This window comes from Stylophora pistillata, chromosome 8, assembly GCF_964205215.1.
Source record: "Stylophora pistillata chromosome 8, jaStyPist1.2, whole genome shotgun sequence".
Classification (NCBI taxonomy): domain Eukaryota; kingdom Metazoa; phylum Cnidaria; class Anthozoa; order Scleractinia; family Pocilloporidae; genus Stylophora; species Stylophora pistillata.
This window is the reverse complement of record NC_142526.1, coordinates 27,087,061-27,112,294: the sequence shown is the minus strand read 5'-3', so window position 1 is coordinate 27,112,294 and position 25,234 is coordinate 27,087,061. Positions and strand designations below refer to the sequence as shown.

At 38.0% G+C, this 25,234-nt stretch overlaps 2 protein-coding genes and 1 pseudogene across 6 annotated transcripts; 2 read left to right on the top strand and 1 right to left on the bottom strand.

Moving 5' to 3' along the window:
* The first annotated feature begins 106 nt into the window (after positions 1-106).
* Positions 107-4,631, top strand: LOC148725697 (uncharacterized). Of its 2 annotated transcripts, none has more exons than XM_088730256.1 (10): positions 107-181; positions 292-439; positions 757-868; positions 2,404-2,584; positions 2,820-2,909; positions 3,023-3,091; positions 3,177-3,234; positions 3,823-3,891; positions 4,023-4,210; positions 4,479-4,631. In XM_088730256.1, exons 2-9 carry the CDS (start codon positions 387-389, stop codon positions 4,123-4,125), a joined length of 735 nt encoding a protein of 244 aa, XP_088586382.1. In that variant the 5' UTR covers positions 107-181; positions 292-386; the 3' UTR covers positions 4,126-4,210; positions 4,479-4,631. The 2 variants fall into 2 exon arrangements, with proteins under 2 accessions (XP_088586382.1, XP_088586383.1); XM_088730257.1 differs by having other exon boundaries at positions 114-194.
* Positions 4,632-7,573: 2,942 nt separating this feature from the next.
* Positions 7,574-12,132, bottom strand: LOC148725696 (uncharacterized; annotated as a pseudogene). Its single transcript, XR_015991117.1, has 6 exons — positions 11,956-12,132; positions 10,611-10,751; positions 9,687-9,877; positions 9,028-9,172; positions 8,748-8,807; positions 7,574-7,779 (listed from the first exon to the last, which is right to left on the bottom strand). The product of XR_015991117.1 is annotated as an uncharacterized LOC148725696 (transcript).
* A 1,801-nt stretch (positions 12,133-13,933) lies between these two features.
* Positions 13,934-24,538, top strand: LOC148725695 (uncharacterized). 3 transcript variants are annotated; one of them, XM_088730254.1, is made up of 9 exons: positions 13,935-14,204; positions 16,476-16,602; positions 19,737-20,428; positions 20,842-20,936; positions 21,028-21,181; positions 21,430-21,493; positions 21,869-22,134; positions 22,529-22,688; positions 23,177-24,538. In XM_088730254.1, exons 3-9 carry the CDS (start codon positions 19,751-19,753, stop codon positions 23,362-23,364), a joined length of 1,605 nt encoding a protein of 534 aa, XP_088586380.1. In that variant the 5' UTR covers positions 13,935-14,204; positions 16,476-16,602; positions 19,737-19,750; the 3' UTR covers positions 23,365-24,538. The 3 variants fall into 3 exon arrangements, 2 of the variants coding, with proteins under 2 accessions (XP_088586381.1, XP_088586380.1); XR_015990607.1 differs by lacking the exon at positions 13,935-14,204 and having other exon boundaries at positions 16,355-16,602; positions 23,177-23,889; positions 23,940-24,538; XM_088730255.1 differs by lacking the exon at positions 16,476-16,602 and having other exon boundaries at positions 13,934-14,204.
* The last annotated feature ends 696 nt before the right edge of the window (positions 24,539-25,234 follow it).

Below are 25,234 nucleotides of genomic sequence, written 5' to 3'. Positions count from 1 at the left end.
TTCATGAACATCATAAACAACATGTTTAGAGCTTGGTTGGTGTTTTGTGTCGGAAATGCGGAAACAACTTGAAATGTTAGATCTCCCACGGACAACAAATAAATTTCTCCTGATTGCAGACCAGGATGATGTTGACAATTTTGTCAACAGTTATGGCAAAGCTGGAGCAGACATGGAACAGGTCTGTATATAAGGTGATGCAATGCTCAGATGTTAATTTGAGAACTGTATGATTTTCCTTTTGGCCCTTTGAATTCAAGATTTTCTGTTTTTGTCCCTTGTTTATCACAGAACTGCAGTAAGTTCCATGCTGGAGAGGTTCTTTCAGCTTTAAGATCAAAAGGCAAAAACAAACTCTTTGATGAGAAAGGTGTCTTTGGGCGAGTATGCAGACATCAGACTTTCCTAAAGGATTCCTTAACATAAAGCATGGTGAAAGGTATGGAGTATAATTATGTAAATACATTTTACCTAATGTTGTGCTCAATCCTACATGTATTGTCTGTTAGAATTACATGATAGAACCATGATTATTATGAATTTGTCAAGCTGACAATTAGCACACTTGTATATACAATGCAGGAGCATCCTATGATTTTTTACACTAATAGCATCATCATTGTATAACTTTGTTTTAAATTTGAATGTCATATTATAGGAAATATATTAAATTTGTCTTAGATTTTTCTTTTAAAAAGATTTAAAAGAAAAAATTGGTTATTGATTCACCTTTTCAATAATCTTTTCTCTCTACAGAATATCATACTCTGTTTATGAGCTTAAGAGGCTTAGAAGTCTTAATGAGAGCACCAGAAGCAGAGTAATCATCATGTATGACATCGCTTGTCTATTAGCACACCATTTGAAGGTAAGTAAATTTTTTGAACATGACTGTGCAGGAGGCTAAATGGTAATTCTAAAGTGGTATTTAATTTTGTAGAACTGTCCAAAGTATTTTCTATTAAATTTGGGATGAAATAAAATAATTTATTACACGACTTGGGAAGTCAGAGGGCCAATAACTAAAATCAACCATTCAAAATGCTCTATTGCCGGTCAATATTCTCTCAGTATTGGACCAGGCACTTGGGTCCCTTTGAACTTCAGTCCTATAATAAATCTCTTATTAAACAAGCTTGCTCGGGACCGTACTGGAAGAATATTGGCCCTCGTTCTTTTTTGTACAGACCTCGCTGCGCTCTGTCCGTACTGTCAAGACCTCAGGCTGATATTCTCTCAGTATGGCCCTCGCGCTTGGTTAGTAAGATATATTTATTGGAACAGTCTGGAATTATGTGAACTGTGGGAATTAAATGAAGATGTAATGGACAGAGTTATGAAATGAATTTTGAGCGGTTGGCTCAGTCAAATAAAACTTCATTTTTGCAGCTCACGTTAGTCCATTGCCTGTTTCATCACTTCCTCTCGTGGGTACTGGCTTGCTCCCAACATATGGCAGTTCATAGCTCAGTGGATAGAGCATTGTAATGACAATGTGATGGGCTGAAATCCCAATGGGGCCAAATTCGTTTCTTCTTTGTGTTTGGTTAAATTCCCATTATTGCTTACATTTAAATTGCATGAATATCTGTGAGGATGACATCTTAACTTCAGAATAGTTTGTTACTTCTTACACAATTTTCATTTACATGATTATATTTGTTAGTGTTCATCTCAGGAAAGCCTCGTGGAAGGTGTTACATACCCATATTCCATTGCTATGGGCACAAGGCATCATGCCAGGTTAGTAATTATATATCAGTTTGACGGTAAATGGCCTGGTGACAATGTGAAGAAATGTGTGGCAATACCACGACATTGGTTAAATACAGTTGTAATTATAATAAACATCCCATGCTTACCAATGGGTGAGCAGTGTGGGATCAGAAATCTGACAGCAGTTTCCAAAATCAAAAGCAAATGATCTCCAAGGGTCAGCTTAGCAAGCGAGGTAAAATATTTAAGCACATGTACATGTTCCTTTCAAAAGAGTGGCCACCCTACATAAACCTATCAGCTTCGGAAAAGACCACCGGCCAGTGAACCTTTACTCGAGGTTTATTTTACCTAAATTGAAAATTATAATTTTTGAGTATATAGCATGCAGTGTAGGTGGTTTTAGTGGTTGTTCTCTTTTGAGTGTTTGTTTTACTGGAAAGTTGGGGCGAGAATGCAATGCGGGAGGAGGTCTCACGCCTACTGGCTTGGTAAACATATTTTTGCTCTAACTCTCCACTGTTTTCCTAATTCAAGATGGTGCTTTGAACACTCAATTTGGAAATATTCATTCACACTGCTAAAATCTGCCCGCACTGCAGGCTAGTACATGTATTGGCGAACTATCTCATGCAAGGTCCATGCCATATTGACTCTTAGGTTTATCTTCAATGTGATTGTCTGTAGATCCAATACAGTCCAAGAAGGATCAAGGGAACTGGATTGACAGATGGCGAAGGGGTGGAAAGGTTATGGTCCTTTCTGCGTAGGTTTTCCTCTGTCACTAAAGAAATGAGTGCTCACAAGAGGACAGATGTTTTGACTGATGGGCTTCTTCACTATGCCCAACATTTGTTTCACAAATTTGGTATGTTTAATTTTATTGAACACACAACTTTCACGTTTCTGTAGGTTTTGCTGAAAAGTAAAAGATATATCAACTATTGAGCAGAACTTTAGCTGGACAGCTTTATCTACCCTGTGTTAGCTGTCGTATAAGTTGCAATTCTTCATGTTTTCAATAAGGACGTGTGTTAAGATGTAAGTCGTGGTTGATTACTTTCATAAGCACACATTACACTGATTCCTTTCAATGTTCACAGGTATTACTCTAAAAGCAAAGTTTGCTAGGGCAGAAACTCTTCTACATGATGTAAGTGCAAAGCTTGAGGAACTCACTGAAAAACTTCCAGGTATACATTTTAAACTTTTTTTTTTACTCATTGCATTCAAAAACAGCACAATGACTCACATGCATGCGTTTCTGCCCGATTATTGCAATACAATTTGTATTTACCTGTACTAGGTTGTGATGATGATGTGATACAAGAGTGGCAAAAGGAAGAAGTGGAAGCGCTGAAACCAAAAGAACACGGTAGTTTTATTCCTCAGCATTTATTACAAATCAGTAGGGAAAACAGTTTTTTTGTATTCACTAATACATTATTAATCTGTCACAGGATTAACACTGCAGTGGGAGGAATATGTCAGCTTGCTCCTTATGTCTAAAAAACTCAGGTAAATAGTGTGGAAGTACCACCTACCAAATTCATGATTTACATTATAGCGAGTACCTGAGCTTTTCGAAAGTGATTAATGTTGTAAAAGGCGCAATTCCTACCTAACCAATCGTTGTGGTAGACTACGTGAAACTAATCTTTTAGTTGATTCATGGCATTAGCTATAATCCTTTGTGACTTCGGCTTGAATAGAGATGTTTTGTAGAGCTTTCTTCAGTCAAACCCAGTCTAGTCAAGTCAGGTAAAAAACTAGTCAGCTCAGTGGTACTTAATAAATATACTTTGGAGCCAACTTTGTTGTTGTTAGTCATTGCTGCGAGGATAGTCAACAGCCGTAAGTAGATCTCGGCCTTCCTGCAGCCAGCGAGTGCCCCCAGGAAAAACCTTTTCCCAGAAGAAGTTTATCGAGTTGTCCCCCATCTGTCCGTTTATTTGTGAAGGCAAAAACCCGTTTTCACAATAATATAACAAACGTATTCGTACTTCCCTTTCTTTCCACCTTAGCTGATATAATTACTCAGCATTAAACTGAACATATCTTGTACTTATCTCCACCCACTTAATTTTTTTTTTTTTTTTTTTTCAGAAATGAATTGAACTATGTACAAGATGAAGATGAAGGGAAGGTAAAAGATGTTGAAAAGAAAATCAAGCGGTAAGTCATAAAGATGCAAATTTCTTCCTTGCAGCAACGACTGCAATAATCAGGTTCTGCAGAGAGAGAATTAGGGGTGCTAAATTAAAGACAGATAATAATTCTCTCTAACTTGCATTTATTGTACATAGGAACGAGAAGGCCATAGTGGCCATGGAAAAGAAGCATCACATCAAAGAAAGATGGTCCGATTTGTCCCGTGTGTTTGTAACCGTAAAGTCACGCCTCTACTAGAAGAGAAAGAGCGAACTCTTGTTGAAGTTACATTGTATGGCATCCGAAAGATGTTTCTTGGTGGAATTGAAGCGAAAATATGCTGGTAATAAACTGAAGAAATTGCTATGTAAAATATTCAGTAGCATGTGTATTTTGGTGATCATGGTCTGCAGTAATTCCGTCGTTATGTTATTGCGTATGCCAGTTGTATTTAACTGCGAGGCTAGGCATTGTACTGCGATTATTTGAGAAGGGGTATGAGGGCTAAATTTTCCCAGTTTCCAAGTCTTACACATTTACATTTTTCCGTCTTATCCATAAAACTGCCACTGCATTGCGTCTTTAGTTATTGTGAACTTTTTAATTTTTAGATGGCCAAGCAATTGCCATAAGGCTCGCAAAGCAGATCGACAAAGTCGTGAAGTCCATCCACAAAACTTTGTCTGAAGTAAATGGGTATCTTCTAAATGATGTACCCCAAATTCTTTATGACGATGCTAAGAATCCAAGGAGCAGCATTTACTCTGAAGTCCAAGAGGAAGGGGACACCGTTCCTGCTCCTGTTAGGAGGCAGATAGTTGACCTTTTCTGCTTACACAACAGGTGTCAGGAAGAGCTTGAGCTGTTAAAAGAGGAAATGAATCGCCTCGTCTCTTTTCTCCAAAACGAAATCAAGCTTATAGACGAATCAGTGGAAGCGCTTCTGCCTCTCACTGATGACCCTCTTAATGCAGGAATGATAGCTTGCCTTAAAAAAAAAAACGGATGATTCACTGTAATCACATTTCCTCGCTGCTGCTTTTGTGGGGTGGTATCTTGGATTCCCCTCAACCTATTGATCATGCTGAGGTAGCAAAAACCTATGCTCATTTGAGTGGTATCGACTATCTTCGAGATGACGAGAAATCAGACGAATTGGTGATGGAGGAAGATGTGGACGATGAGGCCTTTGTGTTAGAACTATCATCAGACAGCGAATTATCTGATGATGAATAAAGCTCATTTTGTCTCTGGTGCTTGCCAAAACCATACAGAAACAGCCGTTGTTTTGTTTATGTGCGAGCGCTAATAGTGGGTAAACTTCTCGGAAAACCCAATAAAATATCAATTTATTTTATTAGCTTCGCCAACCGCCAGGGACATCGCAACAGCTTGCGCCAATTACTGCGGGCCCAGTAAACCCACCCATCCCACCCCAGGGGAGGACACCCACTGGCACAGTAATCTCGTGCGTGGGAAATTAACGACTCCTACCCCCTACCCTGCAGGAGACGGGACCTCCATTTATTCGTCCCTATCCGAGAAGACTAGAATATCTAACCATTTCTTGATTTTATAGAAAGGTAGCAAATTCTTCTCAATTATTTGAAGACCTTGCGTGTTGGCCCGGCCGGGGCTCGAACCCTCGACCTCCCGCACAACAGTCAAGCGCTCTCTCCATTGGGCCAACTGAGCGGCTATACATCGCGTAGGATTGTAATGACTGGCTAATCATCCAATATGTTTTAATAAATTCTCACCGTTGGCAAATTTCATCTTGGTGGTGATTCGTTGCAGTTTTACGTTATTAGGACTATACATAACATGTGTAGAGGGCATATTTTATACGCGAATCGGTGCCGAAGCTCCCTTAATTAACGGACACTCGTAACTGGACAGCTCTACGTAGCCACCTAGTTAAAACCCCGTTTTATTAGACTCCCATACAGACTCTGTTAGGTTCTGATATGATTGAAAATCATGTTTGTATGGATTGGAGTTCACTGGAGGTGCAATTGTAGGCGTGGAAAAGATGTCGGACCATGAGTCACCGTTGTCATGCAATTTTGAGAGGTCCACCATTGTCGAACAAAAACATTAGTCATCTTTGTCGATCTGCACCAAAGGGAATGATCGATAAACAGAGATTAGCAAGTGTGGGGTGGGTGCCTCGAATATCTACATAAACTCTGTATTTTAATTATCGCTTTATATAACTTAGGTTTGAATACTCTAGTTGATGAGCCAAATACTGAACTCGGTCGTCGTCCTTTAGTACATTGTCAATTCGGACCATCCTTACTGAACTGAAATGACGCTTTTTGAGCGTTGCATAGTTTACGTAACCATCACCCGTCCAACAAAATTTTTAGTTTTTAATTTCAAACTTCATTTGTATCCGTGATCTTATCCATAGAATTCATGCGGTTTTATCTATTTATTAATTTTTTTATTGTTGATGTAAATTGTTTCGATAACAGCTGGTCCACATCAGCTATTTTTAGCTGCCTTAATTCAACTGCTATACCAAATAAAGTGTATGTATGTATGTAGATATACCCATGCACCTCCTATCATTCTTAGATGGCAATGGATCTCATTATGTAACCTTGCTATACAGTGTTTAGGCAAAACATATCTGGGTGACATCCATGAAATAGTCAATATGTGCCACATAATTTCCAATTTCTGTTATGTATGATATCAAGTAAAATATATCAGTATACGTCCTTTGTGAGGCCATAACGAAATTGACACACCCGTAACGAAATTAGCACGTGCCGGAATTACTGAGGAAAAGTTATAAGTTGTAATTATTTCTGGCGACTTAACGGATTATGTTGTTAAAAATGGTAAACAGGCAGTCAGCGCTACTCTGTAAAAGTGTTCTGCAAATTGCGCAGAGGTTTCACGCGATCAATTGCTAACTCTGGATCTTCGCTTTATTCGTTATGTTGTCGTGTTATTGTACATCAAGTAGCAAATCAACCACAAGTCAAACACGACGTCGATCGTCCTCCAACCTCCATGATACTAAACTATTTCTTAAAATATCATTTTCCTGGCGAAGGTAATGTTCAGTAATAGTTTTTATCGACTGATTTCTTCATAAAATTGTTCTAAAGGTTTTTTTTTTGTCCTTTTCTAGATAGTCCAGTAGTCAGGTTTAGCACATGATTTCGTTATAGCATATAACTACCGTATTCCTCTCCAGTGTTCACAATTGTGTGTACGGACGTATGTGTTTAAAGATTATTTTTGACGGTGAATTCATGTTTCTGCAAGAAGATATCATAACAGCTATTTACTGTGGGTTGGCTAACCATGTGAAGTTTTTCTAAATTCTTTTAACGAGATTAGCACGAACGCTGGTGTCCAGTTTGCGCCATGATGACCATGATAATGTGAAACTTCTCCACTACATCGAGAAGCCATGTTTTTCCGGCAATCAAAGTAACAAACGTGGAAGAATCATTTCATCTAGGTAAAGTTGGGAAGGGGGGGAGGGAGTTAAGGTGTGAGGCGTGGGAGGAGGGAGAAGGGGAAGGCGAGGAAAAAGAGACGGAACGGTGACGCACTGGGACACCGCGATTCATTTTTTTTTTTCAATCGATTGCAGCTGGAAAAAAAAAAAAAAGAAAGAAAATAAAACGTGTTGTGCGTGGCATATCTTCAAACTACATCTTTGAACTGAATGACTCGGACAGAAGGCTGAGTAATGCTACAGCTGTCTACTGTCTAAATCATCGGTAATCACAAATTTAATTTCGCTTTTTTTCTCCATTATGGCCTGGAGTTGCTTAGTGCCATAATGGAAGGGTTTCTTAAAGAAAATGCCATCTGGGAGATTTTCTACTGTAAAACCCCCACGTAGATACGGCACCCTGCTGCCTGGTTTCTTTATTGCTTCACCTACAGTGCAAAAGAAAGAGAAACATTGATTGGTAATGATAATAGCACTGAGTGGAGTAAAATTTAGGAAGTAATTGGAGAAGTAACGAGCCTGAGTACCCCTGAAATGTATGACAGTAAGTCTTATTGACCATTTCCACATGTCCCATCATACACTTTCTTTGCTAAAATGTGAGACACAAGGTAGGAATAAGTAATTCAATTTCATTGGCTAGTGCCATTTTCCTCTGGATTTTCACTGGCTGCATATTACTGTCAGATTTGACCTGTCCAATTACAAGCAGCTGTAATGATTATCACACAGGCCAAATTGGACAGTTTGCTTATTACAGTATTCAGATTAAGGATCAAATAATCGCTGTTCAGAATCAATCAGGTTTGAGGATTTTGTTATAGACATCATCATCATCTTTGTTGTTACCGCCTCCTAGTTAGTTCAATTGCTTAGAGCGCCGGATTGTGTTGTGCGGGCTCGAGGCCCAGTCGGATCAATACTCATGGCCTTAAAATACCTGAGGAGAATTTTCTACCTTTCGATAATATCAAGAAATGGATAGATATTCTAGTCTTCTTGGATAAGGACGAATAAACTGTAGGCCCCATCTCCTGCAGGGTTAGAGGTAGGAAATATTAATTTCCCACACACGAGATTACTGTGTGATGGATGTCCTCCACTGGGGTGGGATGTGTGGGGGGAAAGGTGAGGTCGTTACATGGACTGAAGTGGCTGGCAGAGGCGCCTGATAATGTTGACGTCCGATCTCAACCTTAATAACATTGTAAACCTTAGCAATTCAGCCCATGCTGCTATTAAGGTATATATCGAATAAGCCATTCACAACCAATCAGCTAATAATAATAATGATGACAATGATGATGATGATGATGATGATGATGATGATGATGACAACATTTACATGTTAATATCTGTACTATAAAGTAAATAATATGTATATTTTTAAACTTACTGTATTTGGAATTGAATAGCTGTTGTACATCTTTGTATGTGAACCTCTCATTGGTGCAAGCTAAATAAATAAAGAGAGAGGTACTATGTAGTTTCTGGTCTATTTTGATAACATATTCACCTTATTTACAATCATGAATAATCTCATCAATTGGATGACACACTGAATAGTATAAGCTACTGATATAAGCTTCTGCTAAATACAGTTGCATGCCAAAAAATCAACAGAACACTTTCAAAGATGTTTATAATGTTACTAATTCAAAGTAATAATATAATACCAAAGTGGTCTCGGAATTTGATGTTGATGTCAGGATTCAGGCATAAAAAAGAGTACCCTGCACTTGATCCAAAGTTGTACACTTGGCCTGAAGTGTCTTGAAAAATCAGAGAAGATTCACAGCCTAAGTCTTCCAGAAACATGATCTGTTGAAGTAGATGAAAAAGTAAAATGTGGCATGAGGATAATTACTCAAAAGGACACAAACATCTGCATGTTGCATTAATTACCACAGAGTATAATTAACAATTATTTGCTGAAGGAGAGGTGAATATCATCAAATAATCCCGGAGACGAAGTAGAGGGGATTATTCCACAATATTCACCGAACCTGAGGTGAATAATTGTTTTAGTATAATTTCAGAGCTGAACAACAGAGAAATTTCTAAAATCATAACATTTTAGTAACATTTACTAACATTTTATTTTAACATTTTATATAAACCATGCAGAGCGGTTTATATAGCATCATATAAGGAACCGCTCGACCAATTAGATTGTTGGAAACTCTTTGCTCAGCTCTGAAAGTATACTAACAACAATTAGAAATTATTCATCCACTTTTAATAAAGTTTTAAATTATTCTGAATTTTCATGGTTTATGCTGCCTAATTGGAATTTGACTTAGAGATTATTTCTTAAAGTGATTGAAATCTTTACCTCATTTAGAAGATTTTTCCTGTGAGCTGATATCAACTTAGATTTTTGAGCCTCACTAAGCTCTGAAACATCTGGGGCCTTTAAACTTTCTGCCTTTCCTTTGAACTCATCTTTTTCTGCAGATGTCATGTCATGCCACTTCTTGGCAGCTTCTTTGTTCTTTTGAGGCAAAGACAATTTCTTGCACTCATCTAGCAAAAAAAAAAAAATTAAAGCTTTCATTTCCACAGAATATCAATTGAATTAGTTTGATTATTATAGTGTCACTGCATGATTTTCAGTTTCCTCAGCAATCAAAGATCTAACTAAAATTGAAAATAAATTAATCAACCACTCTATTATGTTGCCAAAGGTTAAAAGAAGCTGAGGATGAAAACCCTTTTGGGTCACAATATAGAGCTCTGTTGGACCCCCACCCTTGCAAGTACCCCTCCTGGGGTTTAGAAACATTTAACAAAACCACTGTCCATTATTGATTTAAATCTGGTATTCTGGCACCAAAATAAAACTAACATCCAGCAGACAAAGTTAGGAGAGAAAGCTACAATATTCATTTCTTAGAAATAATTCACTGGTAGAGGTTTATTAATGATACCCATAGACGTACAGGCACCCTTTGACTTGGAGGGGAGGGACTGTGACCTCCATGCCTGAGAAAATTACACAATTTCCTAATGTGTTAGCATTAAACTGATGCAGAACTGCCTTAAATTTGATTCTACTGTTGCCTGAATTCTAAGCATTTGCCTGACAAATACTGAAAAATTCTTTTAAATAGGGGAGGGGGGGGGATTTGCAAACCCATCCCCCAGGATTGTAATGCCTCTAATGTACCTTATAATTATTTTAGGAATGGTCTATAATAGTTACAATGCATGTAAATAATTTGTTCTTAGTGTTTGAAAACATTATCAGGCCTCTCACCTGACTTGAAATACTCTGAACAGAACACGACTTGTTGTAGGAGTGTGAGCCACGTGAACCCGTCGGAATCTTAATTGGCTTTGGAGCTGCTTGTACTCCAGAACTTATCTTTTCCTTTTGTCTAGCATTTCCAATCCATTTTTATATAAATGTATCACATTAAAATAAAGTATTTCAAAATGCCTTAAGCTACAATAGCAACCCTTCCCTTTTTGCCCTCTTTCCCTTGCTGGCCCTACAGAGGCCCAGCCAGGGTAAATTCCTACAAGGGACATGGCCAAAAAAGTAGTGATAGCATAATATATGAAAGTCTGAAAAAATTAAGATCTTGTTCACAAAAATTCCGACAACAACAACAAGGTGGAGAAATATAGACAAAATAATGACACCGTAGCTTTTTAAATTCAGACAAGCAACACAGGGAACCCCCTGGCAGGACCTGACCCTATTAATACCCATGCAAGCTGCACGCAGAAGCTCTAAGCTTGTATACTTTACTTGATCGATAGATTGTATTCGATCCAGAACAGAATGATTGGCTGGCAACAAATTAATAAAGGTAGATCTTCTTGGCATGTACATGGATGTCGAATGGATGATAAATGTAACATTCAACCACTCTAGATTGAGGATGTAACCTAAACTTCGAGCCAGGATTCGATCGTTAGCTATCAGGTTACCCACTATTCACACTTTTAGGTTAGCCTACTTGTCAGCTCCAATTAGCCAAACTTGTGCTCCGGTTAGCCTCAGAGCACTCAGGTTACCCTAACTAGCTCTTCTGTTGGCCAACAGGGCACTAGGGTTAGCCTACGTTTCACTAAGGTTGCTTACGTTAGCTCTCAATAGGGTAACACAAAATAATTATTCTTTATAATTTATAATAACGGATGAGTAAACGCCTATCTTCTTTTACCGGTATATTCTTGATCATTGATTATACTGCAGACTGCAAGCGTATTTTCGAGCATAAAACGGTACAAAACAATTATTTAAAAAAAAACATGGGAGCTTCCTTTAATTAACGAGGCAAACAATTACCACAACGCCTCATTATGAATAGTACAATCGTACAGTGAACTTCCTTGACCTTGGTGTATGACGGGCAAAATTTTGTTTAAGATTCAATCCTTTCAAAGATATGTTGGTGCAGTACATAGAGTAAGGGAAGTATAATTCTGAAGGACAATATACCACTTCATCATTTACATATGTCGGTGCGTTGAAGAAAGAAGCAGTCACCACAATGATCGTTATTATTATTCAACGAGATGTAAATAAGTGGCGGGGTATTCCGCATACATCAAACATGGTAGTGTTTCGGTCCAACTAATAAATATCTTACCTTTACTTGATCAATAGTCAGCCCAGTTTCCTCGGCTGCCACACCAATCTTTCCCGTATTATCAGAACTGCATGTTTTCATGCCGCCGTCATAATATTCTTGTAGTTTTGACTTTTGTACATCGCTTATTTTATTATATGTTCTTTTGCGAGCTCTACTTGTATCCTTGTCAGTCATAGTGACGAAGAAGCGCCAAAAGTACACGACAAAGCCGATAATACCTGAACGTCCAAACCAAGTAGAGCTAGCGAATTCGTAACTATTCGGTAAAGGATTTTCCCTTGCGCATTCCGAGTGAAGGAATTTGATTGGTCGAAATGTTTATACATATTTAATAAGCTACTGGGAAGACTTAGATGATCATTTGACACGGCTTGAACCCACTGATCTAAATTTAGATTATATGGGTGTTAGCCATTTAGATTGTGTAAGTAGGGTGCTACTGAAGGCGTGAAGTTCGATTTCTCTCGAGAGACTCGACTCCCGGCTTCCTCAGGAAGACGTTTAACATATCTTTTAATTATTTTTTCTATTTTTACCAAATGTAAACAAATGTTGGTTCCGTTTGAAACACCACCTGGCATGACTTTTAGGTAACAGTGGGTGATAAAGTTTTTCAAACTCAGCAAAAGAGAGAAAATTATGTCTCGTTGTACGAGATGACCAGTTTCGAACAACCGCTCAGATGAATATTCAAAAAGATAAATATAACTTCAATCTTTGATCAATTGTGATCAGTATTTTAAAAAGTACCCACATTTATGCGGTTTTCTAGACGATGGTGTTCTTTAAAGGTGTCCGTTATCCAAAAATCTTCAATTGAGTTCGGCTAATTCGCAATTTTAACAATGACGAACGAGAATTTAATTTCACCGATAAAATATGCAACAGTTCCCGAGACGTCTGAAAACTAAAGGAAGAGCAACTCGATCGAGTTTTACAAAAGAGAGCCCTCTGTGTTAAAGTGGCCATGACACTATCTAGGCATCGACAATGAATTATCCTAAAATTTTCAAGTTCACCATTTGGAATGCGTTTTATTTGGGCATATCGTTTTGGCTTTATTTTTACCTTACCAAATTAACATTCTATGGTATAGTTACGCCAAAAAATAATTTTTCATGTCGCGCAGCAAACGTCTGAAATATCCAGAGGTAAGCTTTTTCGAGAGGGTGTGATTTCCTTACATGATGTGTAGATGTTTTTATGATGTGCCTGAACTTGACTAAGTACAGTAATCTTCGACTCAAATCTTATACCACATGGAATGCTCCAAACAGAATTTCTGATCAGACACCTGGGCGTACATTTGAATTTTATCGTTCTCGTACAAGGGTCCCGCTGTTGTTTTGTCTGGTTTACCTCAACCGTAACCTCTCGAAGTAACCACACTAGCACTCTGACAGAAGTATCATTTCCAAAACGGTTTTTTTCATACACCTCTGAATTTAAAACTATACTTGAAGATATGGCGCTAGCAGCAATCAAAAGAGCATTTCTGTTTATAGAAGAACCGATACGATGTATAACTGCTGAATAGTCTGTCTAATTTCGTTGCTTGCAAATTTTCAAAGCTAATTTTCTCAAGATTTTTTCATTTTGTAAACTCTGCTGCATTAGCGCACACGATTCGCTCATTCAAATAAACATCTTTAAAGCATTTCTTAAGTTTAATTCAATTACTGATCTTAAAGAAATGCATTTAAGTTAGGTGAGAAATGTTTATTGTTTTTAAGTGTAACTTTATTTTCTCTGAAGCCTTTGGTTTTTGATTCATTATTCTGTTAAGAGTAAACCTTGTTTCTTCCGTGACCCGGGAATTCTGATTCAAATGTAGCTTCACTTTAAGACTCTAATTCAAGAAAAAAGACGCTTTTTATATTAGAAAAGTGAATGTAATCTGCGCAATTTCCGGACACAAGTGGCTGTCGGCATTTTTACCATCATGTTTGTTTACAAAGCTTTAGATAAAATTTTCCGGAGTAAGAGATATTTCACATGATTTATGTAATGTCTTCCACAAATTTGGACTCGTATTTACGTCAAGTACCGATGAGTGCTATGTTCTTTTGAGGTTTAAAACATAGATTTTACAAGATTGCTGGATAATATTATACATTATGATGGATAGCTTAATCTAAATCGAGTTGAGTGTATATATAGATCTATCTATCCGATTGTGATTCAGAAGAAAAGCTAGGAGAGCTGTTGCGAAACACAGTGCGTAATTTTATTCCTCAGCTAGGAAGGTGAGTAGTTTAAAAGTTAAAAAATCCGAACGGATCTGATTCAGGTATTGCTCCCCACTTGAAAGATACTACAAGCGATGTTTTGACTTGCTTTCTATGAGGTGCAGAATAACTTTCAGCGTGAGGGTGGCCACAAAAAAGTCTTACATCAAAATGTGAGGAATAAACCCACAAGGAACGTGGTTAACAACGTAAAATATTTATACCGATTGCAAATTTCTAACTTGAAAAACTTAGGTTCTTTCTGTTAAGTCGTACAAAGAGCTAATGAAAGAGGAAATCTGAACTTCGCTCCTCCGATCGTGCAGACCTACAACAGTCAAAATCTGAGACATATTTCTTTACTTTGTTTCTATCAAGGAACAAGAACTAGAATCTTTCATAGAAGCGAAAACAAAAATTAAACTCGAAAGAGGTATTTAATTGCTTGCGTTAAGCTACTTTGTCGACAGAATCATGCGAGTTTCTTGGTAGAGACTTAGAATTAGAAAAATACCGTCTTTAGAATCCTCTCAGAGCTACTAGTCGAGTGATGCCAGGTCCATCACAAAATGAACATCTCGAAACAAAATTGCACGGTTAGCGATATCTTTAACTTATACTTTTCTTCACATTTCAACTAGCGGTACAACTCACTCAGACTTTTTTAAAATAACCAAACATATCTATTGCAATATGCACAAAATTAACGGAAAGATACTAGTAAAATATACTTTCAAGAATTAATTCTAATTCTTCATTGCCAGAATTTCAAAAACGATGTGTCAATGATAGAAAAATAGGCTGTAGGGCTTTTTCGGTGCGCGGCATTCCTCGTTATATGCAAGTGTATATGCAAGTGTCGTTATATGCAAGTGTAGTTTCCTGTAATAAAAAAAAAATTAGTTCGTTGTAAACTGGTGATGTGATCGCTTAAGCATTCTTGGTTAAAATTCTTTTACGCTCACCAGCTTTATATTTCCTTAATTTTACCGGAAATGGAGCTGTTTATTCGCAGGGTAAGCAGATCAAGACCACAATAATGGAAAAAGAAAATGTACTCGCATAAATTTCTCTTAATTTTTGTTAAGTAATTTTCGAAGAGGCCATTAATGCCTATTCATAATTTATACCAACCTTCAATATTTCAAGTATAACAAGGCAAATTAAATAATCTCAGAAAAGATAAGATTCTAAATTTTAATTGAAGCGAAGGGACATTTTGGTTTGTAGGGAATTATAAACTGCTTCGGAAAGAGACAGAAGTGGTTTGGAGCTCATGGGATTTTCACAGTAGAATTTTGATATGTAGAGATTTCCAGGGATCTATTATCCATCACGTCTTCGCCATCAACAATTCAATAGTGTTGTCATTGGTTCCATTAAAAGTTGTTTCGTTTTGTTTGTTGGATGTTTCGCTTCGTAAAAGGAGTATCAAAAAAATTCAAACTTTAACTTCTCACTGTGACCGTAGCTAAGAAAATATCTAAAGTCTCGACTTCGTAACTGAAACGAAAGTATATATTTAAGATGTTTTAAGGCGGCAGGATGAAACATTATCATTGAAGGTGTCCAACTTCCCTCGGGGCAAACCCAGCGAGCCATTTATACCAAAATGAAATTAGTTTTACCGAATGTTTGTGCTACCTTCCTGCCTGTTAATAACCGATTTTCTCAAGCACGAGTCATTATATTTTCCATTCACAAAGTTTGGAGTCATAAGATTTAGCACGAGTTCCCAAAGGATATGATTATCGTTTTCCAGCACATAATTAAACAGCTTCCAAGTGTAAATATTCACGTTTTTAGTGTTGATTTGTACTTTTAGATGTCCTCTTCCGAGGAAACTTCTGGTGGTTGCATGAACACATTTATTTGAGACTTCTAAAAGTCTGTTGGTTTTTTTTTCTGTTTAGTTTTTGTGATCCAGTTTTGCTCCGAAGAGTGATAAAAAATTATATACACATGCAATATTTAGCGCTGATAAAGTATTCGATATACTTAAATGTTATCAACCTCTGAAGTAAGGTTTCCCTCGATAACCGGTCGAAAAATTAACCTTAGGCTATCATGATTTCCTTCTACAGGCCTGGGTTCGGAATTTAGGAAGTTCTTTATAATCTGCAATCTCATTCCCTTAGGGTATATCGTCTCCAGTACTTGGACCTCTTGCATAATTCAGGTTTAAATGGCGACATTTATAATAAACTATCGTTAATATTGCATGGTGTTCGCGCGTAGGATATGGATAATAAATTAACCACATTTTGTTCTTCAATGCGATCCAATCAGTAAAATCACGAACAAATAACGGAGGCAAAAACCCAAAAAATTCTTTTGAGGAGGTACTTCTCAGCTGACAGCAAACATTTGTGGGTGAAATAACTGGAGTCGGCGGACTGCATCGTAGTCTGTGGAGGTAAGGCAATATTTTAGTATCTCTAAACCGAGCACAGTATACGCTCGTGAAGTACTTATTCTAAAATAAACAAAACGATCGATATGCGTAGCAACATTTGGTAACGAAATCGAAACCGTTATCATTCGAGGAGTTGCCTGAGAATCAGTTTAGGTCTTCATGATGAGTAAACGGAAATAGTTGGATACGGAAGCCGTTTTAGCTGGAAATAAAATGAGAAAAATACGAGATGGTTGTTTTTCATAATTTAATAGCTGAGTCGTAGCTGGCGGCCAGCGTGAAGTTTTTTTTCACGATTCATAACTTTAATAAGCTAGATGTAAAAAAAGGGAAAAAATTCATAAAAATGTTCATCAGTTTACTTTGTGTGGTATTCTAAAAAATTCCACTCTAACATCATTCTTTTTCACTTTTCCCTACTTTGAATTTTATATATACTTTATAAAGATGCTGCCACCGTTACTAACTATCGTCTTAATTCATAATGCATCGCAACGGGCACTTAGTGTAGTAAAATGTATCCTTTTAAATTTTTCGCGCTTTAAAATCGAAAGCTTAAATGACACACTGTATTGAAAATTTCAAAACTTCAAGCATCTCAGCATGGCTCGACAAAAAATTCTGCAAATATTTGTTAGTATCTTTGGAAACAAAGATAAAGTTTTCTACAGATAAAAAAAAAGGTAATTAAAAACCATTACTATCTAAGGAATACGTCTTTCAGTTTTAATATATTTGAAACCGGACAGCCAGTGAAAACCGCAACTATTAAAGTGTCAGCTGGAGCTAAATTATTCTTTCGGGTGTTTCTTCGGTCAGAGCGGTCTCGAATAATAACTGAGAAACCTAAATTCAATTGATCCCAAAGGAATCCTGGTAAGCAAGCCCACGCTTTCCCTAGTCTTGGAACACTAACCGAAGGAAGTTTTTTCTTTTTTTTTTTTTGCGATCTGTCACGTCTCAAAGACTTCTGGCAGCCACTACATATGATAATTCACTGTCGGCGTGGGATTTTTTTTTCCACCATGAGCGTTGCTGAGTAATTAGGGAGTTTTGTTCGCGTGGAGGTTTTTCTTTTTTGCAATATAAAAGGCATTGGGCTGTCAAGTTAGTGCACCCTGCGGGGGTACAGGCTCTAAGTGCCTTAAAAACAAAAAAATTATTCTTGTTCATTTGAATCCAAATCAACGTTAGGTCAAAAAGACTTCTTGTACAAGGCACTTACTCTCACAGCGCCCCTCTCCACCCAAGCACATGAATTACTGAGTAAACCGGCAAATCGTTAGAGAGCTCCAACGAAATGTTGGCTTGGTACTCCATCAAGGAGGAGAAGTGGTTTTCCAGATTGCTTCTTGTTGTGGAAAGGGGGTAGACTCCAACATTTGTGGAAGCTGCACAGTCCTTTTCAAAGCTTTAAAGCAGAAAAAACCCTTTTAGTGCCACATGCATTTCTTAGCATTTTTTAAGGAGCCATTTGCTCCTAAAAATACAAATTGGAACTGAAATACAAAAAGCTTGTGTTAGAACAAACTGTAAGTGCTGGCCCCAGTTGTTCGAGGGCCGATTAGCACTAACCCAAAATTAAATTCTAATCTGGGTTTCTTTAGTCTTTTGTTTAAAAGTCATTTCTGGGGATAATATTCCCTATACTTTTTGGAGCATCCAATCACCAAGTTGTAGACAAGAAGAATTCCGCTGAATTTCCCTTTAAAGCTTTCAGATCTGAAATCCGATTTCACAGTAACCCTGGGTTATCGTAACCCAGCTTTGAACAACCCGGCCCTGATTACTAACTTACTATGGACTATTATTACTCGACTCGGGCAGTCAGAGGGCCAATAACTAAAATCAACCAATCAAAATGCTCTATTGCCGGTCAATATTCTCTCAGTATTGGACCGGGCACTGTCCCGAATGGTCCCGAATGATACCGCACTTGTGTCCCTTTGAACTTCAGTCGTATAATAAATCTCTTATTAACCAAGCTTGCTCGGGACCGGACTGGAAGAATATCGGCCCTCGGTCTTTTTTGTACGGACCTCGCTGCGCTCGGTCCGTACTGTCAAGACCTTAGGCCGATATTCTCCCAGTACGGCCCTCGCCCTTGGTTAATAAGATATAGGTATTCCATTCAGTGGGGAGAAGCTATCGTACGTGTTATATCATGTTTTATTAAAAACTGGATCATTGGATAATGCAATTCAAGACTTTTTATTGGCTTAGCCATTATGGTATATGAGCCAATATACCATAATCTAATATCTGTACATTGTAACATCCGGTTTCTTCTTACAAAAAAAAAGTCGAGAAGATTTGTCTACTATCTTGGGGGCGCTTTTTTTTATTTTTAGTTTAATAAAGCAATTATTCCACTCGTGCTTGTTGGATATGAGACGATTATAGCCAACTCGGCGCTATGCGCCTCGTTGGCTATTTATCATCTCTTATCCAACGCGCGCTCGCGGAATAATTGTTAATAGACTGGAGAAGCAGCGGCGCCTTGTGGGTTACTTGGCTCGATTGCCGAGTTTTTCTTATTGGCTTTAGATCGCAATTTTAAACTGCAATCGTTAACGATTAAGATTTAACGACTGAGGTTATTAAACCAGCGACTTTTTTAAACTCATAATTTTTTTCATGCGCTAACGATTGAGATGTGACCCAGCAGCGACTTGTCATTTTGTATTCAAAGATTTGCTATTTAGCATTTAAACAGATCTAGCTCTTGAGAATTTTGATGTAATTTATTTTTAAGAAACAGGGCTCTTATGGATACCAGCCTTGAGCTGAATGGGCTGCCCTGTCTAAATAAAGTTTTACTTACTTACTTACTTACTTACTTACTTACTAACTTACTTACTTACTAGCAGCGATTGAAGCTTTAAAGCAGCGATTTCCACCCGGCAAAATAAAAAGCGGTCACACTTTTCAAAATTGCACTGTAACCATCAACCCTTAAATTCTGAGATCCAAATAAAATTCTCTCTTTCTACACGGTTTAGACTCACTCTTTCTTTTTTTTTTTAGATAAATTGGGGTTATGACGATAACGACTCAATGCTGGTAGTTACGCGGTTATATCTTATGGAAGGAGAAAAAAATTGGTCATCTGTTTTTTTTCTCTTTTTGTGCAGGTTGTCACTGCAAAATGAAGATGATCTCCCTGGTAATTTCCGCCACTTTTCTCATGTCACAGTTTTTCCTCGCACAAGGCCTTTTTCTTCCATGGTCTAAAATCAAGAATGACTCCACTGACGGCTTTCCCATTCCCATGCGTCTACTTGACTTGAACAAGAAGTATAGTGGTAAGGGAGGCGCCGAACTTCAACGGCTGAAGAATATAACCAGGCAGATATCTTTGGACGACAGGTGTTTCGGAGATCCAGGATTGCCAATGTCCGTGGGATTTCACAAGAATCTTCCTTATGTACATTTTGCGAGTGGAAAAAATTCCCTCCATATCCGGGGTATGTTCCCCTCTATACTAGCGGATACATTAGACTACTGCTGCCAAGGTGGGGTGAGCAAAGTCAGATTCGCCAAGCTATTACGATCGCCGCTGGAGGCAGAAGATCGTTTCCTAAGTGACGACGTAAACGAATACGACTTTACCTTTCCAGTTCACGCGCCCGAAGGAACCAGTTCGTTTCGGGATCACCCGTTCATTCCGCTAGTGCGCGTACCCAGTGTGGTGTTCCTAGCGTATGATGGGAATGAAAGAACAACTAAGACCCATGCCATCGCTGCGACCATTCTGAAGGCCTGGCCTATCATGGTGTTCATTCTTCTCACGGCAACTTTCTCCGGTATCATCATTTGGTTCTTGGTAAGCAATACATAAATAACACGATATTTTACCGGTATATTGACTGTAGATGTAAGGCGGTTTATCCTCTCCCCTTGAGCGCCTGTTAAACCCCATTTCCTTTCTAGAAGTCAGCGAAGTTACCTAACGTAAGGATCCAAGATATTCAAGGAACTCCCAGTTGAACTTAATAATATTATGATAATCATTATTATTGTTACTATCATTATTGTTATTTTTACTATTATTATCATTGTAAGAAACGAAGCTTTGTTATTCAACTCAAAGAGTTTTCTGACTTGGACTTCCCACAAGATCAGTCATTAGCAAATTGAACGGGTTGGACTTCTGATCTCACGAAGGTCTCCGATTTTACTTTATTCCACTCTCAAGAGAATGATTCATTATCTTTATAAACATCTTTTACTTTCAAGGATCATCGCCAAAATCCTCAGGAGTTCCCTCAATCCTTTAGGAAAGGAGTCTGGGAAGGATTCTGGTGGGCATTGGTTACTATGACAACAGTTGGGTAGGTAAAGTCACTTCATAATCTTGTGAGCAGTCTAGTGAGCTCTCTCAATGTGCAAGGTAATATTAATTGCAACCACTTTTCTCAACAGTTACGGTGATCGTTCTCCCAAATCCCTTCTCGGCCGAGTGTTTTGCATAGTGTGGATTATCACAGGTCTTGTGATAATATCCATCTTTATTGCGATGGTAACAGCTTCGCTTGCAGCTACGACTCATCCTCATTTCCCCATCCATGGATCGCTGGTAAGTCAGCAAGAGGAGAGAATTAACAATCAGATCTTGGGGTTAAAATCTCAGCTGGTCATAGGTTAAAATACATAAAATGATAGCGTGAGAATGTCATGGACACCTTTACCTTGCGTAAGTGGAACGACAGCATTTTATAATAATGCATACTCTTTCCATCTCACTTAGAAATGACGTCTTGAAATATAATTTAACTCATATATTACAGCTATTGTTACCGTTGTTCCGTAATTTCCCATTTGCAGATTGGAGTCGTAAATGGCAGTGAAGAATACAAGCTGGGAGTGTTGATGAACGCAGAAATGAAGAGTACGATACATCTTATAGACTTTTATTAACTCTTTAACCCCTAAGAGAGACCAGCATCTAATTTTAACTTACCGTAATATTTGTCAATCATTCATCAAGATTGAGGGGCTCCAAGTCCAAGCGCTCAAGCAGCGCGCACGCAGTCTCGAGTGACAAACCAGAGCTCCACTTTTAAGTTTGGCTAAATCTTTATATCATGTAGTATTGGTCAAAATTTTCTATTACAGATGGTCAAGGTCACCTTTCTTTTGATCAATGATTGTTTCGGTAGGGCGTCATCTTATTTTTCCGTAAAAGCAAGAACTGGTCCAGAATAATGAAAAATAATCATCAATTAAAAACGATTTTCTCATGTTATTTTTCACTTGTGTACAGTCTTTCCCACAATATACGGTGTAACGCAAGCTTTACTCAAATCGGAAATTGACGGAGCATTCGTGGACAGCTTCATTATAACTGCGCACTTGAACCTCATTAAGGACCATCCAATCAGGACAGAACGAACCATTGAACATCCGGTGACGTATGGTATGGTTTTGGCGGGAAATTCAACGCGTATGGCAGACTGTGCGAGGCGTTACGTTGAAAACTACCCAAGGAAGGTTTTTCAGCGAATTGCTGACCATCTCAAGCCCTTGAAGGCAAGTGTTCTGTTTGTTTGCTTGTTTTGAACAAGGTTTTTCAATTGTGCACTTTAATCAAGTGTCATGCAGTCCATTTTACTTGCTTTGAATTGAATACTTATCGTTTGGTCTTTCCTTGGAAGAATGATCAACAACAAATAAACTTACTATTGCAGATTATGGCCGCTGAAAAGTACTTCAAAGATTTTTATTTACATATTCGCTTTGGAAAGAGAGGTTCCCAATGGTTTGGTTAGCATGCACTGCGCACCACTTTAAGTTACAGATCCTCGCACAAACAAAATGGTCTGAGAAAAGCTATTTCCATGACAGACGAACTCTGGAACTTCGAAATTAGTTACGTTGCCAGAGTCCCGAAACTGTCACTTAATCGTGCTTTGATGTTTTCCAGAATCCATCAGACTCTATCAGTGAAGAGGTGATGGCAGCTGAGAAGTTGTTTTACGAAGAAGGTGCTTTCAAGCTGATTGTGTACTGCGGTGTCGCCATTCTGGGATTACTCTTTATCGCTGGGTTGTTGTACGAGGTTCTTGTAAAGAAATATCTGCAGCGTAAGTCGATCTTAGATATGTATACGCTGATCGAATGAAGAAAACATTTTTCTAAGGGATGAAGTCGTTCAATTATTTCTCTCAATAATATCGCTCGACACTTAACTATGAAACAACTAGATTAAGAACTCGAAATTTTTATAGCGTGATAGCTGATGTTGGAGAAGATAATATCCGTCTTCACGCATAGAAATCTACTAGACCTTTAAAAAATTACAATAAGGCAGTCTCAGGTTCTTATTTAATCTTGTTTCCAATCGCATACCGTCAGACCATTCAATCTAGTCATAACCACAGAATCAATAGTGAGTAATGTAGCCAATTGGATTGCAGCATTTTTAATAGGACGATATGTTGTTCCAGGTTATCATACTTATCTTTTTTAGGGTTGTCCTCAAGAAACGCAAATCGGCAAAATAGAACTCCCGCAAGATTTTCCTTCTACGCGACAATGCTTTGCTAAAATGCAGTTTTTTTTTTAACTGCAGCGAAACGAATGAGAGAGGAAAACAATTACCAGAACGTTGAATTAGTCAAGCAAACAAACCCGGCTGATGACCAAGCCTCCAACCCAACCGAGGGAGATCTGGAAGAACTACTACAAGATTATAAGGCTTTCCACGATTCGTGGGTTGCAAAGTGTAAAAGGCTTCATGGGAAACCTTATGGCTGTTAAATCCAACAGATTGTCCCGTTAAAACACAAGAAAATAATTGTGTTAAGAAACATTCCTCGTTTTACAGTGTAATAAGGTGTAATTATTATTAAGGTTTAGGGTTCAAAACTATTAAGTGTTAGCTCTCTCAGTAGTTTCTAAAAGTCACATGGCACTGCTTAAACAAAGCAAACAAGCACTTAGGAAGAAAGGGAACAACATGAAAGCTCTTTTCCAAGAGCGGTTGCTCTTGAAAATCATAGAAGTTCTTACTATTTCCCTAATGGCTCCTGGCTCAGACAGGACAATGCACCCGATAATCAAAGTGTTAAAACCGCCAAAAACAATAAATTCATGCTTAACAATTGACAGAAGCTATCACAAAGACGAGGATGAGGATAGCAAGTTGAGTAATGTACAAACAAGACTCTTTGCTTCCCAAATCAATTATCACGTGATTCGGATTGGGTGGCAACAGGGACGGTAAGCAGGTCAGCCAAATCCGTCTGTTTCCCTACAATACTACAGTAACAGCTTTGTCTTTAGGCTTTTAAGTAGAAAGTAAACCGGCTCTACAGTAGCAGCTTTGTCTTTAGGCTTTTAAGTAGAAAGTAAACCGGCTCTAGAAGATTTTACCTCATAGTCGTTTTCATGAGCCCTGGGGCACTCAGCTAACATGGTTTGTTCAAAGGTGCCCATTGAACGAAGTTCTTTTTTATAGTGAGGAAACAAATTGGCTTTCTGCCGAAAGCATGCCATTAAAATGAGACTTGAGGGTAAAAACGGCAAATCTCGTCGGACTAGAATAAAAGGAGGTTAAACTTCATCTCTGGTTAGTTACACAACAGACTGCACTTTCTATCGTTATGTCGGTATGATAATCCACACGCGATGTTAAGAGAGCACCAGAAACGTTTGGAAGCCACATGCTGAAAGAATGTAGTTTTAGCCTTTCCAAACTATGCTATCATATCGCTGTGCCGATAGAAATTGCGGGCTGTTTCTTTTGCCGAATGAATTCCAAATATTCCTTTTTTTTCCAAGGATTTACTGCGACAAGAAAAGATCGTTTTTTCATCAATCATTGATGATCAGAGTAAATGAGTTATCTTATCTTATTTACGTTGTAAGTAGACCAGGAAGTGTTGGTTAAATATAATTTTCTGTAAATAAAGCTCCATATCCATGGTCCGTATTTTACCGTTACCCTGGTAACGTTCGGGAAGTGTTGCTTGAGTATCCTTGGGCAAATTTTGCAATTTCGTTGACTCAAAATGCATTAAGGATACGCCTCGTGCTTCGGGTGTTGGATCTTGTGTATATATTCACGCATTACAACACTTGGAACAATACTAACCAACGTTATAACATAACCAAAGTAAAGCGCGCGCTCTGATTGGTCAATTTAGCGTCCCCCATTTGCCCATGGGTGTACGCTGCTGACGTGAGCAAATGCAAAGACTATTTTTCCGCGCGCGCTTGTCCATAACGATATCCATAATGTCCGCTTAGCAAAGTATATTCTATATACAAGGCTAAAAGATTAAGAAAAAATTAAAATGTTTGAACCAAAGGTTTTCGGCTGTTTGCCATCATCAGGGTGATGATGGCAAACAGCCGAAAACGTTTGGTTCAAACATTTTAATTTTTTCTTAATCTTTTAGCCTTGTATATAGAATATAATACTAACCAAATATCATAGAAAACCATAACTTATATAAAATATTTGAAAACATAATAATGCTATTGAATCTTTTGGTTGCCAAATTTCAAGGCAAACTTAAATCCGTGAATGTCGGCGACAAAACTCTTAAGTCGATCCCCGGGAAACTGACAGAACCTTTCCTAATAAAGTGAAGCCCTTTGTTCCAAACTATTTCAACCGAACCTG

Excerpts from the sequence above, each read along its gene's own strand:
- LOC148725697 (XM_088730256.1), top strand. The coding sequence starts at position 387 with ATGCAGACATCAGACTTTCCTAAAGGATTCCTTAACATAAAGCATGGT. Across the intron at positions 869-2,403 it reads TATTAGCACACCATTTGAAG|ATCCAATACAGTCCAAGAAG; the intron begins GTAAGTAAATTT and ends GATTGTCTGTAG. Across the intron at positions 3,892-4,022 it reads GTTGAAAAGAAAATCAAGCG|GAACGAGAAGGCCATAGTGG; the intron begins GTAAGTCATAAA and ends TATTGTACATAG.
- LOC148725695 (XM_088730255.1), top strand. The coding sequence starts at position 19,751 with ATGAAGATGATCTCCCTGGTAATTTCCGCCACTTTTCTCATGTCACAG. Across the intron at positions 20,937-21,027 it reads GTTACTATGACAACAGTTGG|TTACGGTGATCGTTCTCCCA; the intron begins GTAGGTAAAGTC and ends TTTTCTCAACAG. Across the intron at positions 21,494-21,868 it reads GATGAACGCAGAAATGAAGA|TCTTTCCCACAATATACGGT; the intron begins GTACGATACATC and ends ACTTGTGTACAG.